The following is an 18,330-nucleotide window of genomic DNA, read 5'->3' on the forward strand; positions in this document are numbered from 1 at the left end:
GGAGGATAGAGAAATGGGGAGAGAAATGGTGGTGGTGGAATTGGAGAAGGAAGAACAGAAATGGGAAGTGATGGAGAAGAAAAAGAGGCTGAAAGGCAGAAAAGAAAGGATAGACACGGATTTAACATGGAAAGAAAGGGAGATAAGACGAAAGTTGGGAGAGATAGCAAGGAGAGAAGAGAAAAGAGGAGAAAGGACATGGTTAAGTAATGGCAAGTTAAAAATAGGAGAAAAATGGTGGAGATGGGATGAGGAGAAGGAAGTGCTGAGAGATGAGAAGGGAAATGTAAAGAATATGATAATGGGGGAAGAGGAGAGGAGAAAGGAAGATGGGCTAAAGTAGAGATAGAGAGAGAGAGGGAAAAGGAGAAGAGAGGAAAAGGATGGAAGGTAGTTTTCTGGAACGTAGCGGGAGTAGGGAATAAGGACATAGATTTTTGGAAAGGATTAGAGGAATGGGATGTAATAGTGTTATCAGAAACATGGATGGAAGAGGAAGGATGGAAGAAGATGAGAAGGTACCTACCGAAAGGATACGTATGGGGAGTGCAAGGAGCAAGTAGAAAGAAGAAGAGAGGAAGAGCGAAAGGAGGCATGATTATGGGGATAAAAAAGGAGATTGCAGAGAAGGGAGGAATGATGGAGCTGAGTAATGAGGGCTTTGTGGTAGGAAGAGTAAAGATAGGGAAGGAAAAATGGAGGGTGATAGGAGTATACGTAGGAGAAGGAATAGAGAAGGCGTGCAGGGAGATGGAGAAGTGGACGGAGGAGAAAGAGGAGGAGGTTTACACGATAATAGGAGGAGATTTTAATGCGAGGACAGGACAAGAGGGGGGTAGAATCAGAGATAAAGAGAATGCGGAAGAGGAGAGGAAAGAGGAAAAGAAAAGAAAGTCGAAAGACAAATTAGTCAATGCAGAGGGAAGAAAACTACTGGAATTCATGGGAGAAAGAGGTTGGAGCATAATGAACGGTAACACAAAGGGAGATGAGGAGGGAGAATGGACTTTTACAGGAGGAAGAGGGAACACGGTTATAGATTACGTAATTGGGAATGAGGATAGCGGAGAGAAGGTAAGTAGGTTAAGAATAAGAGACAAGGTGGACTCAGATCATCACCCAATAGAAGTGGAGATAGAAGGATGGCAGAGAAGAGAGAGAAGAAAGTCGAGAGGAGGGAGGAGAGGAGTATGGAATGAGGAGGGCCGGAGGATTTTTGAGGGAAAAGTGGAGGAGATAGGAGAAATAGGTGGAGGAGAGGAAGAGATAGATGGAGAATGGGAAAGAATAGAGGAGAGGATGAAGGAAGTATTAAGAGCAACAGAGGAGGACTGGAGGAAAGGAAAGAAGGAGAAAAGAGGATGGTGGGATGGGGAGTGCAGAGAGGAGAAAAGAAAGGTAAGGAGGGAGCTGAGAAGATGGTGGAGGGAAGGAGGTGAGGGGGAGGAATATAGGAAGAGAAGAGGGGATTACAAGAGATTGTGTGAGAGGAAGAAAAAGGAAGAAAATGAGAAATGGGAAAAGAAGGCAGCAGAGGTGAAAAGAGAATCGGAGGTATGGGAGATAATAAACAGAGAGAGAAGAAGATGGAAAGGAATAAACGAAGAAATTGAGATGAGAAAGTGGAGAGAATATTTTATGAAGTTGTTAGGAGGAACAGAGGAGAGAAAGGTAAGAAAGGAAAGAAGAGAGGAGGGGAACAGGACAGAGGAGGAGGAGGAGGGGGAGGAGGAGGAGGAGGAAATAAGTAGAGAGGAAATGAGAGAGGCAATAAAGAAGCTGAAAGCAGGAAAAGCGACAGGGATAGATGAGATTCCGAATGAGGTATGGAAGTATGGAGGAGGGAACGTGGAGGATTGGATGCTGGATTTTTGTAATAGAATATGGAGAGGAGAAGGATGGCCGAAGAGATGGATAGAGGGAGTGATTACACCGATAAGGAAAAAAGGGGATGGAAAGGAGGTGGAAGACTACAGGGGAGTAACCATGATGCCATCAATGTATAAGGTTTACACGATGATACTGACAGAAAGATTGAGGAAGGATGTGGAGGAAAAAGGGATAGTGCCAGAAAATCAGATGGGGTTTAGGAGATGAATGGGAACAATAGACAACATATACGTGATAAATTATCTAATCAATAGACAACTGGAAAAAAAGAGGGAAGGCTAACGGCATTGTTTATAGATCTGAGAGCAGCATTTGACTCGGTAGACAGGGAGAAATTAATGGAGGCAATGGAGGAGAGAGGAGTAAGGAAAGGATTGAGAAGAAGGGTAGAGATGGTGATGAGAGAAACAACATGCAGGATAAAGATAGGGGAAGAAGTTGGAGAGAGTTTTTGGATTGAGAAAGGAGTAAGACAGGGGTGCCCATTGAGTCCAATACTATTCAACATCCTAATAGCGGACTTAGAGGAAAAAATGGGGAAGGTGAAAAGAGGAGGAGTAAGAATAGGAGAAAAAAGGATTTATACATTGGCATACGCGGATGATATGGTGTTGTTGGTAGAGGAGGAAGAGGAACTGAGAAGTATGGTAGAAAGGTTAGAAGAATATCTAGACAACAGAAGATTGGAGCTGAACGCAAAGAAGACGAAGATAATGAGGTTTAGGAGAAAGGGAGGAAGATGGAAGAAGAGGGAGTGGAGATGGAAAGGAGAGAAAATGGAGGAAGTAAAGGAGTTTACGTATCTGGGATATAGACTACAGAGGAATGGAGGACAAGAAGGACAAGTGAAAGATAGGATGAGGAGAGCGGCGGCTATTATGGGGCAAGTATGGGGAATAGGAAAGAGAAAGTTTGGAAAAGATTGGGGGAGAAGATTATGGCTTTTCGACAAATTGGTGTGGACAGTGATGAGCTACGGGGTGGAAATATGGGGGTGGAAGGAGAGAGAGGGAATGGAAAGGATGGAAGAAAGATACCTGAGATGGATATTAGGAGTAGAGAGGGGAACGCCAGGTTATATGGTGAGGGAGGAACTGAGAAGAGAGAAGCTGAGGATAAGAGCCGGAAAAAGGGCATGGAATTTCGAGAAGAGAATGGAGGAAGGAAGAGGAAGCGAGCTAGCGAGGAAATGCTGGGAGGAAATGAGAGAAAGGGCGAAAATAGGAAGAGTGGGATCGGAGTGGGAAAGGGAAAGGGAAGAATATTTCAGGAAAAGAGGTAGGAGGATAGAGGAGGTGGAGGAGATAAGAGGTATGGAGGAGGGATGGTTTGGGGAGTTAATAAGGAGGGATCTGGAGGAGCAGAGGAGGGAGAGGGAGGAGAGAATAAAGGGATCGGAATTCAACAGATGGTACAAGGAGGTTAGAGGAGAAGGAGTGCCAGAATACTTAAGAAAGGATTGGGGAGAGAGTAGATGGAGGAGGATAGCAAGATTCAGATTAGGAAGTGAGATTTTAGAAAGCAGGTATTGGGAGGAAGCAGAAAAGAGGAAATGTAGGATATGTGGAGAGGAGGTAGAATCGTGGGAGCATGTATGGGAGAGGTGTGAAGTGAGGGGGGAGAGGAAAGAGAGTTGGCAGGAAGTAGTGAGGGAGATACTAGGAGAAAAGGGAGAAGGGGAAGGATGGATGAGAGAGATAGAGAGAGAAAGGGAGATAAGAAAGGGGAGAGGAGAGAGAAGTGTGGAGAGAATAGGAGGGAAAGAGGATGATGGAGGAGAGAATGACGTGAGGGGGGCAAAGGGGAAGAATGTTTAAGAAAAGAAAGCAAGAGGAAACGGAAGTCCAAGAAGCGTGTGTGTGTGTACATGGGGTTGGGCAGAAGCCAAGGGGAGATGGCCTGGACAACGGGCGACCCAAAGCGGAAGTCCAACCCCTTAGGACAGATAGGTTAAGTTAGCAATAAGATAGGTTAAGAAATTAATAGCGAAGAGGTCATGGTAGCGTGCGTTTTAATATTTTTTGTTTTTTTTTTTTTTTTGTTTTTGTTTGAATTAGCACCTTTGTATATGCGGCTGCTGTATTGTTAAATTGTAAGGGAATTGAAACCCCAAGGGGACCAATAAAATTTACTACTACTACTACTACTACTACTACTACTATGTCAGAAAAAGCTCACGCAAAAAATAGTTTTTGTAAGGCTTACAAATTGACGGGTAAATTCATCCAAGACAATCCCGATATTTTATTTATGAAGGCGGATAAGGGTAATATCACGGTTGCGATGAATAGAGATATGTACATGGACAAAATGTGTGATTTGCTGGCTGACCGGGATACTTATACTGTTGTTAAAAAAGATCCGACTAGGAACTTAATTAATCAATTACACGGAATTTTAATGAGATGGAAAACGAAGAATTACATTTCTTCAACAACATATAAATCCCTGAACTGCACGGACGGGGTTTTACCGAGAGCGTATGGTCTGCCGAAGGTGCATAAACCGAATTGCACTTTACGTGTCATCGTGTCATCTAGGAATACACCTCTTTATTACTTGGCAAAATTTTTACATAAGATAATATATAAGGCAATTCCGAAACCTGATTCGGCTATTTCTGATAGTTTTCAATTAGTGAACAAATTAAATGGTTTATGTGTGGATAGTGATGTGAAGCTAGTTTCACTAGATGTTGCATCATTGTTCACCAATGTACCATTGGATATGGCTATTGATAGTTTAATTAACAGATGGGGGTATATTGAAAAAGAGTGTATTATTCCACGAGATGAATTTTTATTGGCAATTCGTTTTATTATGAACTCGACTTATTTTATGTTTAATAATGTATGTTATCAACAGACTTTTGGCACACCTATGGGTTCCCCCCTCTCACCGATCATTGCGGATATCACGTTGCAAGATTTGGAGAGTAGAGCGATTGCTGCGATTCCATTGTTATTTCCATTTTATTTTAGATATGTTGACGATATCGCGTTGGCGGCCCCACCCTCCATGCTTAAAATAGTTTTAAACACTTTCAATTCTTTCCATCCTAGATTGCAGTTCACCATGGAGGAGGGGGTTGACAACCGATTGAATTTTTTAGATGTCACCATTATTATAAATAATGGGAGCATTGAGTTCGATTTGTTTCATAAGCCGACGTATTCAGGTAGATATTTAAATTTTGAATCGCAGCATCCTCTCTGTCATAAAAAGGGCACCATTATCAGCCTCATAGATAGAGTTTTTTGGCTATCTCATCCGAAATTCCATAAAGGTAACTTTGAGTCTATGATTGGAGTTCTTTTGTCTAATAATTATCCTCTCAATTTGATATTTCATACTTTGCAAGCGCGGTTAAAAAAGTTGTTCTTCCGCTATAATAATAAGTTGCATAACAATAGAGCAAATATATGCAATGACAAGATTCCAACGCAGAAAAAAGTTTCGTACTTTAATATTCCGTATATTAATAATGTATCGAAGAGAATCGAGGACATTACACGTGATTTGGATGTCACTCCATCATATACAGCAATTAACAGTCTCCGTAAATTCATTAAAGTACACAAGGATAAGTTACCAAGGGAACTCCATAATAATGTAGTTTATAAAATTGATTGTATGGATTGTGATGCGTCGTACGTAGGGCAGACAGGTAGATTGTTGAAAACTAGGATGAAAGAACATCGCAACAACATAAAAAGAAACGCGTCACAATTATCAGTCATATCGGAACATAGATTATTGAACCATGAATTTAATTGGGAGGATGTAAAAGTCTTAGACAAGGAGCCTTTTTTAGGTAAACGTTTGATATCCGAAATGATCCACATAAAACGTCAGAAGAATAGTTTAAATTTACATAGCGACACTGATAAATTAAATGAGAATCTTGATTTGTTAATAGAAAAATTTACCAAAATCTAGCTTTGTGATTTTACATAGCCGGGTTTTTTTGTTAGACTTTTGACATGAGTGCCGATTAGTTTAGTTGTTTTTATTTTTATTTTTATTTTCATATTTTATTTTTATATTTGTTTTTGCGTATATATGTATCGACTGTGTCGAGGTAGAATACCGCACAGTCGTTAGAGTGATGTGTCACGTGTAGCATCGTCTTCTCTCTGTTTTTACTGTCGGGGTGAGTGTTCTTCCCGGTTTTTAATTTTTAATTCTTGTGAATTGTTCTACGTTTAATTTATACCATGTTGATTAGTGTTGGTAAGGGAGTCACGGCTCTGCTTCCTTCCTGACGATGGTCACCGTTAGGGAGACACTCCGACGGCCGGACGGTTTGAATAGGGAGGAGAATTATATTTAATTTATTTGCGGATTGTAGGTATACGAGTTTTATAATTTTCTGATTGTACCGATTATCTTCTACTTTAGTTTCTTTGTATTTTGCAGCTACTGAAGAAGACCCGAAGTGGGTCGAAACGTTTAGAACTTAATAAATGAGTTTGATTTGAGATCTCATTTTAATTTATTAATTTTGTGCATGTCATCCGCATAGGCTCCGATTGCCGTCGATATTTTATTTTTATTGTAACACAATAATTCGAGCCGAGATTAACAGTTTTTTTATAATTTTATAAATTATAAAATAAAAAAATTTTTAAATCATATGCACAAAAAAACAATAAAAACACTAATAATTATAACTAAAAAAATAAAGGTCCCTTTTAAAATGGGGTCACTGGGTTAAAAAACGTACATGATTAAAATAATAATAATAATCCCATACAAATTTATTAAAATTTCGACCTAACTGGCCAGTACAATTTATTAGAAACACTACGTTTCGACCCTTAGGTACGGGTCCTTTTCAAATGTAACTACACAATAAAAATATACAATGATTAAGATACGAAACAATAATTTACAAAGTTATTAACGAAGAAATTTAAAATAATATAAAAATAATGTAATGTACCTTTCAAGATGTTGATTAGACAGCAGTAAAATTACTAATGTTAAACCGGAGACAAGTAAATCAATTTAAGTCAAACGTTAAAAACATAATAATATCAAAGTTCGACAATACAATGAAAAAAATAAATAAATAAATAATCATATACTGTGGATCAACTTATCATAAATCGGATTTAGATTATCTGTGTCCTTTTGCAAATTAATGTTATTCTTATATTTTTTAATAAAAAACATCTTTGCTAATTCTCTCTTTCTTCTATGTTTTTCGCAATTCAAAATTCTAGGTTACATCGACTTAAAATTATGGTCATATTTTATTCGATGTTTGCTAATTACGTTAAAATTGAAAGGTGTTACGGATTATTAAAAGTGCACAAGAAGAGCTATCCTTTACGCATTATTGTCTCTTCAGTAGATAGCCCCACGTATAATGTAGCGCAATATTTACGGGAAATTTTGTCAAATTCAATTCTTAAGCCTAAATCGTATGTTAAGAATAATTGGACGTTTGTTGAAGCTATTAGACACACGAAGATCAATGACGACCAGTTTTTATTTTTATTAAATGTTTCATCGAACATCCCTAAAGATTTAGCTTTAAGAGCAGTGGAAAAGAGATAGACATATATTACGCAAAATACTGACTTGACATTGTCCTAGTTTTTACATGCACTCTCGGTTGTCCTTGATCTAACGAGCTTCGAATTTGGTGGAAAATACTACGAAGATAGATTTTCGGTTGTCCGATGGGATCAACCTTATCACCAATATTGGCTGATTTGGTCATGGACGAGCTTGAAACACAATGTTTAAGCAAGTTAAACTATATACCGGTCTTTTACAGATACGTTGACGACATTTTTGCAATAGCACCTAAAACAAAAATTGATGAGATATTAACGATGTTTAATAGTTACCACGAATGCCTAACGTTCACGCATGAGATTGAAGTCAACGGTTCTATAAATTTCCTGGACGTTACTGTTGTTAAAGCAGAGGGAACATTGTTGACCAATTGGTACAGAAAACCCACTTTTTCTAGCAGATATCTAAATGTCTTTTCTAACCACCTTCTTCAGTATAAAATCAACACGATTAGAAGTTTAGTCGACAAAGCTTTATTACATACAAATGAATGCTTTCACACTGATAACATCAGAATTATTACGGATATTTTATCTGAGTATTGCGTTGAAAAAATGTGGCCTCGACATTGTTTATACTATCCCGAAAAAATTAAATAGATTAATTAAGAGAGGTAAAGATAAGACTAACCATATGAAAAAAATGATGTTGTGTATCTGATAGAATGTAACGATTGTAATGCAACATACACAGGTCAAACAAAAAGACAATTAGCTACACGCGTAAACGCCCATTGTAGAAATATTAAACAACATAATAGCAATTTTAACGTAATTAGCAAACATCGAATAAAATAGGACCATGATAAGGATGGAACCTAAGATTTTACATTGCAAAAAACATAGAAAGAAGAGAGAATTAGCGGAGATGTTTTTTATTAAAAAATATAAGAATAACATTAATTTGCAAAAGGACACAGATAATCTAAATCCGATTTATGATAAGTTGATCCACAGTATATGATTGTTTATTTATTTATTTCGTTGTATTGTCGAACTTTGATATTATTATGTTTTTAACGTTTGACTTAAATTGATTTACTTGTCTCCGGTTTAACATTAGTAATTTTACTGCTGTCCAATCAACATCTTGAAAGATACATTACATTATTTTTATATTATTTTAAATTTCTTTGTTAACAACTTTGCAAATTATTGTTTCGTATCTTAATCATTGTATATTTTTATTGTGCAGTTACACTTAAAAAGGACCCGTATCTAAGCGTCGAAACGTAGTGTTTCTAATAAATTGTACTGGCCAGTTAGGTCGAAATATCAATAAATTTGTATGGGTTTACTCATCACTGGCGACTTCATTAATATATAATAATAATAATAATAATAATAATAATAACAACGTTCAAATAACCTACAGTTAACTTTGCAACTAAAGCGACTAGTAACTGCAAAGGCGCTCCGCGAAGTGGTCTCTTGTCTCACAACTTTTGTAGCGGGACGAATGGAGGGCACTGATGCCATTGCCCCCTTCATTGTGTTAAGATTATTGGAAATGTACCGTTTTTGCGCAATGTGCTCCCGCATCTTGTTGCGACTGCCGCTGCTAATGTATCCTTTGAATCAAGAATCTATGATTGGTTTCTTTCTAAGTTTGGATCGTATGTTAGCATGTATTCTGGTTTCAGTCGGTTTTTAGTTACGTAGACGGTTTATCCGTTAATTCGTAATTTGTAGATCTTTTTCGTTCTGCTGATGACTTTGTGCGGGCCGTCATGCGTAGGTGCACGTGTTGATGCATCATGTCTTAAAACTACATGTGACGTTATTTCCAAGTCTTTGTATTCAAAAACTGTTAGGGTTCCGTATTCTTTTATCGGTTGAGGTTTCAGTTTTTCCATCGTTTGTTATAGTTTCTGCATGAAGTCACTTGCGTTGTTTGCTGAGCTTTGTGATTCATGCAGGTATTCACCTGGTAATCGTATGGTTTCTCCACATTTCATTTATGTTGCTGATGCGTGGAAGTTTCTTTGACGAATGCTTTGATGCCCATCATGACTATCGGTAGGACTTCTGTCCATGCTTCAGGTTACATGGCATTTTATAGCCGTTTTTATATGCCAATAGAGACGCTCGACCATACCGTTAGCTGCAGGATGGTAGACCATCGTACGTATGTGGTACCTGTTACTTTAGTTAATTGACGGAACAAGTCGGTCTCGAACTGTCTCCGTTGATCCGTCGTAATCCTAATTGGCGTGCCAAATCTTGCGATCCAGTGTGCGAATATATTCTGTGCTATTGTTTCTGCATTTATATCGGGCACCCTTACAGCTCCGAGACTTTTAGAATATCTGTCGATTACTGTGAGATAATATCTTTTTGAGATGTGCAGTGGTTCGACCACGTTTATATGTATGTGTTCGAATCATTTCGTTAGGCTTGTGAAATTGGCAAGGGGTGGACTTTTGTCTTTTGGCAATCGATGCAAGCCCTTCTTGTCCATTGATGGCAGTCTGGCTTACTTTTTGACCAAACGTAACGTTCTGCGTTCAATGTTGCTGTAGGTCTGGTTTCCGGTTGTGACAAGCGGTGCAGAGGTTGGAATATCTGCCTTCTGTATTCCTTTGTAACCCAAGATCTTGCTATCTGTGACGATGTATCATAGAATAAGCTTTACTCAACTACTCAAGTGTTTTTCTCATCCTGTTTACAAAAACAAATTTATAAACAATCAATTAAAATTAGTATTAATCAAAATTAATATTGGTCGCTAGTGGTAAAAATAAGCTTAGAAAACTTGACTTCGACGTAACTAGCAAATTTTATTTAATTACTTCACGACGTTTTGACCATTTGGTTGTGGTCCTTTTCAAGTGAAATTTCTACAACATAATATTACACAATAGTTTTTAACATACGAGAACTCATCTCATATGGGATCCCCTCTATCACCGATATTAGCTGATTTGGTAATGGATGACTTGGAAACAAATTGTTTAAATTCTTTAAGTGTTAAAGTTCAGACTTTTTATAGATATGTGGACGACATTTTTGTTATTTTACCTAGCTCTAAAATAAATGAAATTTTAAGTACATTTAATAATTATCATGAACGTTTAAAATTTACACATGAAATAGAGACCAATTCTTCTATTAATTTTTTAAATTCTACAGTTATCCGCAATGGGAATAAATTGACAACTAATTGGTTTAGGAAACCTACATGTTCTGGCAGATACATCAATTTTCTTTCGAGTCATCCTATTAAGTACAAAATTAATACGATTTACAATTTAGTAGACCATGCAATTTTACTTTCTAACGAACAATTTCATAATACAAATATTGAGATTGTAAAGAACATTTTAATTAATAATTGTTTTCCGGATCATATTATTAATAAGTATGTAAATAAAAGAATTAATGTACGGAATAACAACAGGGAATGTTAACGGTCACAATGCGGATAATAAAGAGAGTTTGAGTAATGATTTAGATAATAACGTTAATGTGAATTCGGCTCAAGATAAGAATTATGTAATTCCACTCCCATACATTAAGGATGTTAACGATAGTATTAAAAGGTCACTTAAAAATGCTAACATAAATGTCGTTTATAGTTTGCCAAAAAAGTTGAATAGGCTGATAAAACGAGGTAAAGATTTAATAACTAATGATATTAAAACGAATGTAGTATACAAGATTAATTGTGAAAATTGTAATGCATCATACATAGGACAAACGAAAAGACATTTATGCACTAGAGTGAAGGAACATGCCAGCAATATTAAATTACATGAGTCTAATCATTCGGTTTTAAGCAAACACAGATGTGATTTTGGGCATAACTTTGATTGGAAATCACCGACCATTTTACATAACGAGAAACATGTAAGAAAGAGAGAGATTGCTGAAATGTTCTTCATAAAGAAGCATGACAATACGGTTAACCTACAGAAAGACACCGAGAATTTGACAAACATTTACGACAAAATAATAAAGATTGTTTAGTGGCGCGTTTCAAATTTAGTCGTTGACGAAACATCATAACGATGGGACGTGTTCCTCTTTTAACTTTTAACTTTTGATTTTAAATAACACCAGTGTGATGTTACGTTAACCTCGGTTTAATTGATGAGTATGTTTATATAATTTATATTTAATTTATTAATTTAACACTTAAATGAGTTCTCGTATGTTAAAAACTATTGTGTAATATTATGTTGTAGAAATTTCACTTGAAAAGGACCACAACCAAATGGTCGAAACGTCGTGAAATAATTAAATAAAATTTGCTAGTTACGTCGAAGTCAAGTTTTCTAAGCTTAAATTTATAAACTTTAAATTAAATATAATATATATGTATATATGCTATATATAAATTATATATACTTTATGTATAAATATCTTATATATATGTGTGTGTAAAATATATATAACTTATTGTTCGCACCCTTTGTCGCACACGATAATTTAGACACACCGTATCGGTGTTGACCTTGATGGTCGACGGAGGAGTTATCGCTTCTCAGCGACAGGGAAAGGCGGTGATAACTCGAAGGACCAAGAATAGAAAAAGGAGAGCGTGGGTCGATTGGTACTCGACGCTTTCGCGCCGATAAGGAGGAGTGAAGTCAGTGGCTGGCAAGGCCGAGAATGAAGTTAATAGTTCTTTGTTGATTAACACACTCGGTTTAAGTTTAAACAATAAACTTTGTACTCAATAGATAAACAGATATAATCGAAGACCCGGAGCAAGATCAAGAGTATAGTCGGAATTGAGTTGCTCGAACGCACTCGCCTGCGACCTTACTGTTCGAGCTTCGTCGATTGTCTGAAAAATATTGAAAATTCGCTCGGTGGCGCGAGGCCCGATCACACTCCGATCAGGCCCGTTCGTAGGACGGAGCAGGTGACTCGCACGAGTGTCAACCGTGATCGCGACGTGGTCGTGCTTAGTATTATTTGCTCGTACGTATACAGGATTTAACTTGTGCCTATATTAGGAAGAAACAAAACAAAACTCTTTTTTTTTTTTTCAACAGAATCGTCGAACATGTCGATACGGTTTGCTCGTGCGCGAACACTTATATATAAATAAATATGTACCTAGGATAATAAACTTTACCCACCTGTGTTTCTCTCCTGTGCACAATAATTTTATTAACTCTATAACTTAATAGTTCAAAGATAGTAAATAAAAAAATAGAAAAATTATAATAATTATCAACAAAAAATAAAATACTCCCTTTAAAGTGGGGCCACTAGATAAAATATGCATACATAAAAAATTTCTAAATAATTCACAAATAGAAATCTCTAAAAAGTTCACAGTCAACTAACGCGACTAGTTGCTGCAAAGGCGCTTCGTAAATTAGTCTCTCGTCTCGCGATTCTCGCGGCCGGACAAATGAAGGGCTGGAGGGATAGCCGACTAATAGAGAACGTTCGACGCCTACGCAGACATAATGTTCACGCAAGACGTGTCAAGCGTCAAGCAACAAGTAGTAACCAATAGCGTAATATATACACGATGGCAATGGCAGTGGATTGATGTTTGATAGTGGCAGTAGATTGGTGTTTAAAGTTTCGGAGAGCTGACAGCGGCCGTCGCCGCGCCGTCAAGAAAATTCTCGGTCGCGTTTGCGAGGCCAGGGACATCGAATAATTTATGTTACTTATATATGTGAATAATTTATAATATGTAGCTAGTACTACTTCCTAAATTTCCTCCTCGTGTATCCCTGTCTCAATATCTTCACTGATCACTTGCCTTCGGCGTAATTTTTTAAATAAAAGATAAAAAAGTGACCAATAAAAAGGAAGATGCAAGAAAAGAAAAGGATTTTATTAATTACTTCTTGAATATATAATAATAACAAAAACATTTTTATTATGAATAAATTTATACACACTATCGACGGCGCGACACCGTAACTATGACTGATTCGTGAAGGACTTGCCGAGAACGGCAGGCAACTGATTTGTCCGACGCAAGCGCAGACATCCCAGTGAGCATTATTGATAGGATGAAATCTTTAAGAGGACTTTCTGAAGACCTAAATTAGTTTTTCTTAGAAATAATATCAATAATATAAAAACAGTTAATCTCGGCTCGAATTATTGTGTTACAATAAAAATAAAATCTCAACGGCAATCGGAGCCTGTGCGGACGACATGCACAAAATTAATAAATTAAAATGAGATCTCAAATCAAACTCATTTATTAAATTCTAAACGTTTCGACCCACTTCGGGTCTTCTTCAGTAGCTGCAAAATACAAAGAAACAAAAATAAAAGATAATCGGTACAAACAGAAAATTATAAAACTCATATACATACAATCCGCAAATAAATTAAATATCATTCTCCTCCCTATTCAAACCGTCCGGCCGTCGGAGCGTCTCCCTAACGGTGACCATCGTCAGGAAGGAAGCAGAGCAGTGACTCCCTTACCAACACTAATCAACATAGTATAGATTAAACGTAGAAAAAATTAAATTTTGAATCGCAGCATCCTCTCTGTCATAAAAAGGGCACCATTATCAGCCTCATTGATAGAGTTTTTTGGCTATCTCATCCGAAATTCCATAAAGGTAACTTTGAGTCTATGATTGGAGTTCTCTTGTCTAATAATTATCCTCTCAATTTGATATTTCAAACATTACAAGCGCGGTTAAAAAAGTTGTCATCAAAAACTCCAATCATAGACTCAAAGTTACCTTTATGGAATTTCGGATGAGATAGCCAAAAAACTCTATCAATGAGGCTGATAATGGTGCCCTTTTTATGACAGAGAGGATGCTGCGATTCAAAATTTAATTTTTTCTACGTTTAATCTATACTATGTTGATTAGTGTTGGTAAGGGAGTCACTGCTCTGCTTCCTTCCTGACGATGGTCACCGTTAGGGAGACGCTCCGACGGCCGGACGGTTTGAATAGGGAGGAGAATGATATTTAATTTATTTGCGGATTGTATGTATATGAGTTTTATAATTTTCTGTTTGTACCAATTATCTTTTATTTTTGTTTCTTTGTATTTTGCAGCTACTGAAGAAGACCCGAAGTGGGTCGAAACGTTTAGAATTTAATAAATGAGTTTGATTTGAGATCTCATTTTAATTTATTAATTTTGTGCATGTCGTCCGCACAGGCTCCGATTGCCGTTGAGATTTTATTTTTAATATCAATAAGTTATCTTTTTGAGGTGTCCGATTGTGGACTTTTGTCTTTTGGCAATCGATGCAGGCTCTTCGTGTCTATTGATGGCAGTCTGACTTAATTTTCGACCAAACGTAACGTTCCGCGTCCAACGTTGCTGTAGGTCTGGTTTCCGCATGTGCAGAGGTTGAAATATCTGTCTTCTGTACTCTTTTGTAACCCAAGACATAATGTTCATGCAGGACGTGTCAAGTGTCAAGCAACAAGTAGTAACCAATAGTGTAATATGTACGCGATGGCAATAGCAGTGGATTGATGTTCGATAGTGGCATTGTGACGATGTAATCGCCACATATGTGTACAAAAAAATGTGTACAAATCAATATGTTTATAATAATTTAAAAAAATTAAAATAATAATTAAAATTAAATTACGTATTTCCAGAGAATTACTGTAGTGACTTCTCTTTTTTTAAATTAATTAATATTAAATACTAATATTAGGAAAAATAAATCTAACCTATGGAGAAATAATATTAATATTACGAAAAATTATACTGATTTTAGAAAAAACAAAACAAATGATATAAAAAATAAAATTAATACTAATAAAAATAATACTAATATTAGGAAAAATGTATTTTTAGCAAGTTCTAAAGTATTAAAATTTAATATAAAACTGAGAAATTGGCGCGCGCGTAGCGCGCGCTTTTGTTTTAAATTTAAACGTAATTTTAATTTTTCAAAAAATGTTTGTTGTTAAAAACTCTAACTTTCATAAATTTTAATATATTGGAATACATTTTTTTATATAAATAAACTATTATTATAAAAATGGTTTTGAATTTGGCGATAATCGATGAAAAGGTTCATTTTTCATAAAAATTATCGAACGAAAACACGTATACAAATACGGTCACGCACACAAGCAAAAAGTACCGAGACATAAATAAATATAAATAAAAACATAACAGACGAGACAGTTAGAGACAAAAGACGAGAAGCACAGAGACAAATATCAAGACGATTAAGAAACGAAAGAAGTAAACGAATAGAAAATTCTCGAAGCCTCTCGAAGCCTATCGAAGGTCGATTTTGAGGCGAAAGACAGAAAGAGCGATTTTACATGCGAGAGATTCCGTTATCGACAGTCACCGCGTACGGACGTACATTGTTAATCCGAGCGAATTAATATTCATGTATCGATATTTCACGACTGTGCTTTCTGAATGAATATACTTTCATTTAATTATAAAAAAAAAAAAAGAATTAAATAATGTGTTCGCGATTTTTAATTTTTTGATTTTTGTTCGCGATAAAATTTATATATACATGGTAACATTGACATGAGCCGCGAAACGCGAAAGAAAAAAACGAATTCGACGTGATCGAAAATTTGTATATATTCTGCGTTTGTAAATGTAAATTGACGAGAGTCCCAGACCGGGAGCGACGTGCGTTCGGGCAGACGAAACGATAAATTCATTGAAATTCGTTTATGTATATTGTATTGGGTTATCGACATTTAGTATTATTGTATTATTATATCATTAGGACGACATATTTATTCTTATTCTTTAGCGCTACGAATTATAACGGCGAGAAAAGAAAAATATTAGACTTCGTCTCGGTCTGCCATCAAAAAAAAAAAAAAAGGAAAAAGAAACTATCGCGGAAACGTGCAATTTTTTCGAGCATCATGCTATCGGTATAGCACAGGCCGCGGCAATCAAAGTTAACTAAGGTGAAAAAACACACATATACTCACGTTTTCTTCTCGTGTGGCACCCCTGCCTCAATGTCTTCTCTATTTGGTACACTTTTTTAAAAATATTTTTTTATTAAATAATAAACTAAACAGCCAAACATAAAAATAAACAAACAAAAAAAAAATTGTATTAATTAATTTTTGTATTGCTGTTAAAGATTCCAACATTTTTTAATATAACAAGTCACAGTTTACTTGATCGCACCGCGATCACACCGTAACTGTGATTGATTCGTGAAAGATTTGCCGGGAACGGCAGGCAACTGATTCGTCCGACGCAAGCGCAGACATCCCAGTGAGCATTATTGAAAGGATGAAATCTTTAAGAGGACTTTCTGAAGACCTACTTAATTAGTTTTTCTTAGAAATAATATCAGTAAGTTATCTTTTTGAGGTGTCCGATTGTGGACTTTTGTCTTTTGGCAATCGATGCAGGCCCTTCGTGTCCATTGATGGCAGTCTGGCTTAATTTTCGACCAATCGTAACGTTCCGCGTCCAACGTTGCTGTAGGTCTGGTTTCCGCATGTGCAGAGGTTGAAATATCTGTCTTCTGTACTCTTTTGTAACCCAAGACATAATTAATAAGAATATTTGTGAGTCAGCTCTCCTATTTTTTAAAAAACTCCATCTTCATCTCGACTAAGAGCCAAACGCGATGTTATTGCGACAAATTAAGATTTAGAAATTTTTGGAAACTGAGGAATTTGAAGACATAATGTTCATGCAGGACGTGTCAAGTGTCAAGCAACATATGGTAACCAATAGCCTAATATATACGCGATGGCAATGGCAGTGAATTGATGTTCGATAGTGGCATTGGATTGGTGTTTAAAGTTTCGGAGAGCTGACAGCGGCCGTCGCCGCGCCGTCAAGAAAATTCTGTTTTACAAAAGAAGGAGGTAGATTTACTTACTTCTTAAATTTCCTCCTTGTGTCTCCCTCGTCTCACGACGACCCTTTCCTCAATGTCTGTTTCGTGTTTACTTGCACATCTTTTTTTATGTAGATAAAAAATAAAATATCCAAGAGTTAACAAAATACAAAAATAAAAAAGAATTTTATTAATGTACTCCTCTTGTATGTATAACAAGGACAAAAACATTTTACAAATATAAATTTAAATTTATTTAATCACTATGCACTAACTTATTATTATTAGATTAGCTAAAACTGTCGAGTTATTCATATAAATATAAAAATATTTCAAGTGCGTACTCTATTTTGTCCAGTACTGTATATAGCTAAGTATATACTCACATTTCCTGCTCCTCGTGCCGCACCTCTGTCTTAATGTGACCGTTTCTCTCCGCACTATCTTTTTTTTATATTTTTTAATTAAATATAGAACTAAACAGCAGAACATAAAAATAAGCAAATAAATAATAAGAATTTTCTTAAATTCTTCGTGTATAACTATTAAAAGTGCAAACATTTTTACAGTTAAATATAAGTCACTATAGTATTAAATACAAGTCACACGTGACCGCGACACACTGCGATCACACCGTAACTGTGACTGATTCGTGAAAGACTTGCCGGGAACGGCAGGCAACTGATTCGTCCGACGCAAGCGCAGACATCCCAGTGAGCATTATTGAGAGGATGAAATCTTTAAGAGGACTTTCTGAAGATCTACTTAATTAGTTTTTCTTAGAAATAATATCAGTAAGTCTTATCTTTTTATATCAGTAAGGTATCTTTCAGAAAAGCTTTTTATGATACAATATTATATATAGATATTTCTAGAGTCTCTAGCAAGCGTGCTATTTTACGAACAGCGCACAATCGCAAGCCACATATGTCACGTGTGAATCGCGCGTGCTCTGAGCTTTGAGTTCTGGATTTCAAGGAGATAGCATTTACGTTCTTCGATATTAACGTTTGCAAAGTAATTTTTCTTTTTTAAATTATAAATATTTTTAAATTTGTATGTGCAAAAAGCACATTGCAATCATAGAATTTTA

The 18,330-nt window shown here is 36.2% G+C and overlaps 1 protein-coding gene and 2 long non-coding RNA genes across 3 annotated transcripts; 1 reads left to right on the plus strand and 2 right to left on the minus strand.

Annotated features, from left to right (window-relative positions):
* Positions 1-2,094: 2,094 nt before the first annotated feature.
* Positions 2,095-3,861, plus strand: LOC146720548 (uncharacterized). The gene has a single exon (XM_085488286.1). It carries the CDS (start codon positions 2,229-2,231, stop codon positions 3,705-3,707), a length of 1,479 nt encoding a protein of 492 aa, XP_085344412.1. The 5' UTR covers positions 2,095-2,228; the 3' UTR covers positions 3,708-3,861.
* Positions 3,862-13,644: 9,783 nt separating this feature from the next.
* LOC146720549 (uncharacterized) lies at positions 13,645-13,920 on the minus strand. The gene is made up of 2 exons (XR_014926026.1): positions 13,779-13,920; positions 13,645-13,706 (listed from the first exon to the last, which is right to left on the minus strand). It is a non-coding gene; the product is annotated as an uncharacterized LOC146720549 (long non-coding RNA).
* A 2,362-nt stretch (positions 13,921-16,282) lies between these two features.
* LOC114930210 (uncharacterized) lies at positions 16,283-17,919 on the minus strand. The gene is made up of 3 exons (XR_003819394.2): positions 17,624-17,919; positions 17,280-17,358; positions 16,283-16,923 (listed from the first exon to the last, which is right to left on the minus strand). It is a non-coding gene; the product is annotated as an uncharacterized LOC114930210 (long non-coding RNA).
* Between the last annotated feature and the right edge of the window lie 411 nt (positions 17,920-18,330).

Source organism: Nylanderia fulva, unplaced genomic scaffold (genome assembly GCF_048542155.1).
Source record: "Nylanderia fulva isolate GAGA-0341 unplaced genomic scaffold, ASM4854215v1 Scaffold67, whole genome shotgun sequence".
Lineage (NCBI taxonomy): Eukaryota > Metazoa > Arthropoda > Insecta > Hymenoptera > Formicidae > Nylanderia > Nylanderia fulva.

Bases quoted from the DNA above. Each gene is read 5' to 3' on its own strand.
- LOC146720548 (XM_085488286.1), top strand. From the start codon at position 2,229: ATGGAGGCAATGGAGGAGAGAGGAGTAAGGAAAGGATTGAGAAGAAGG.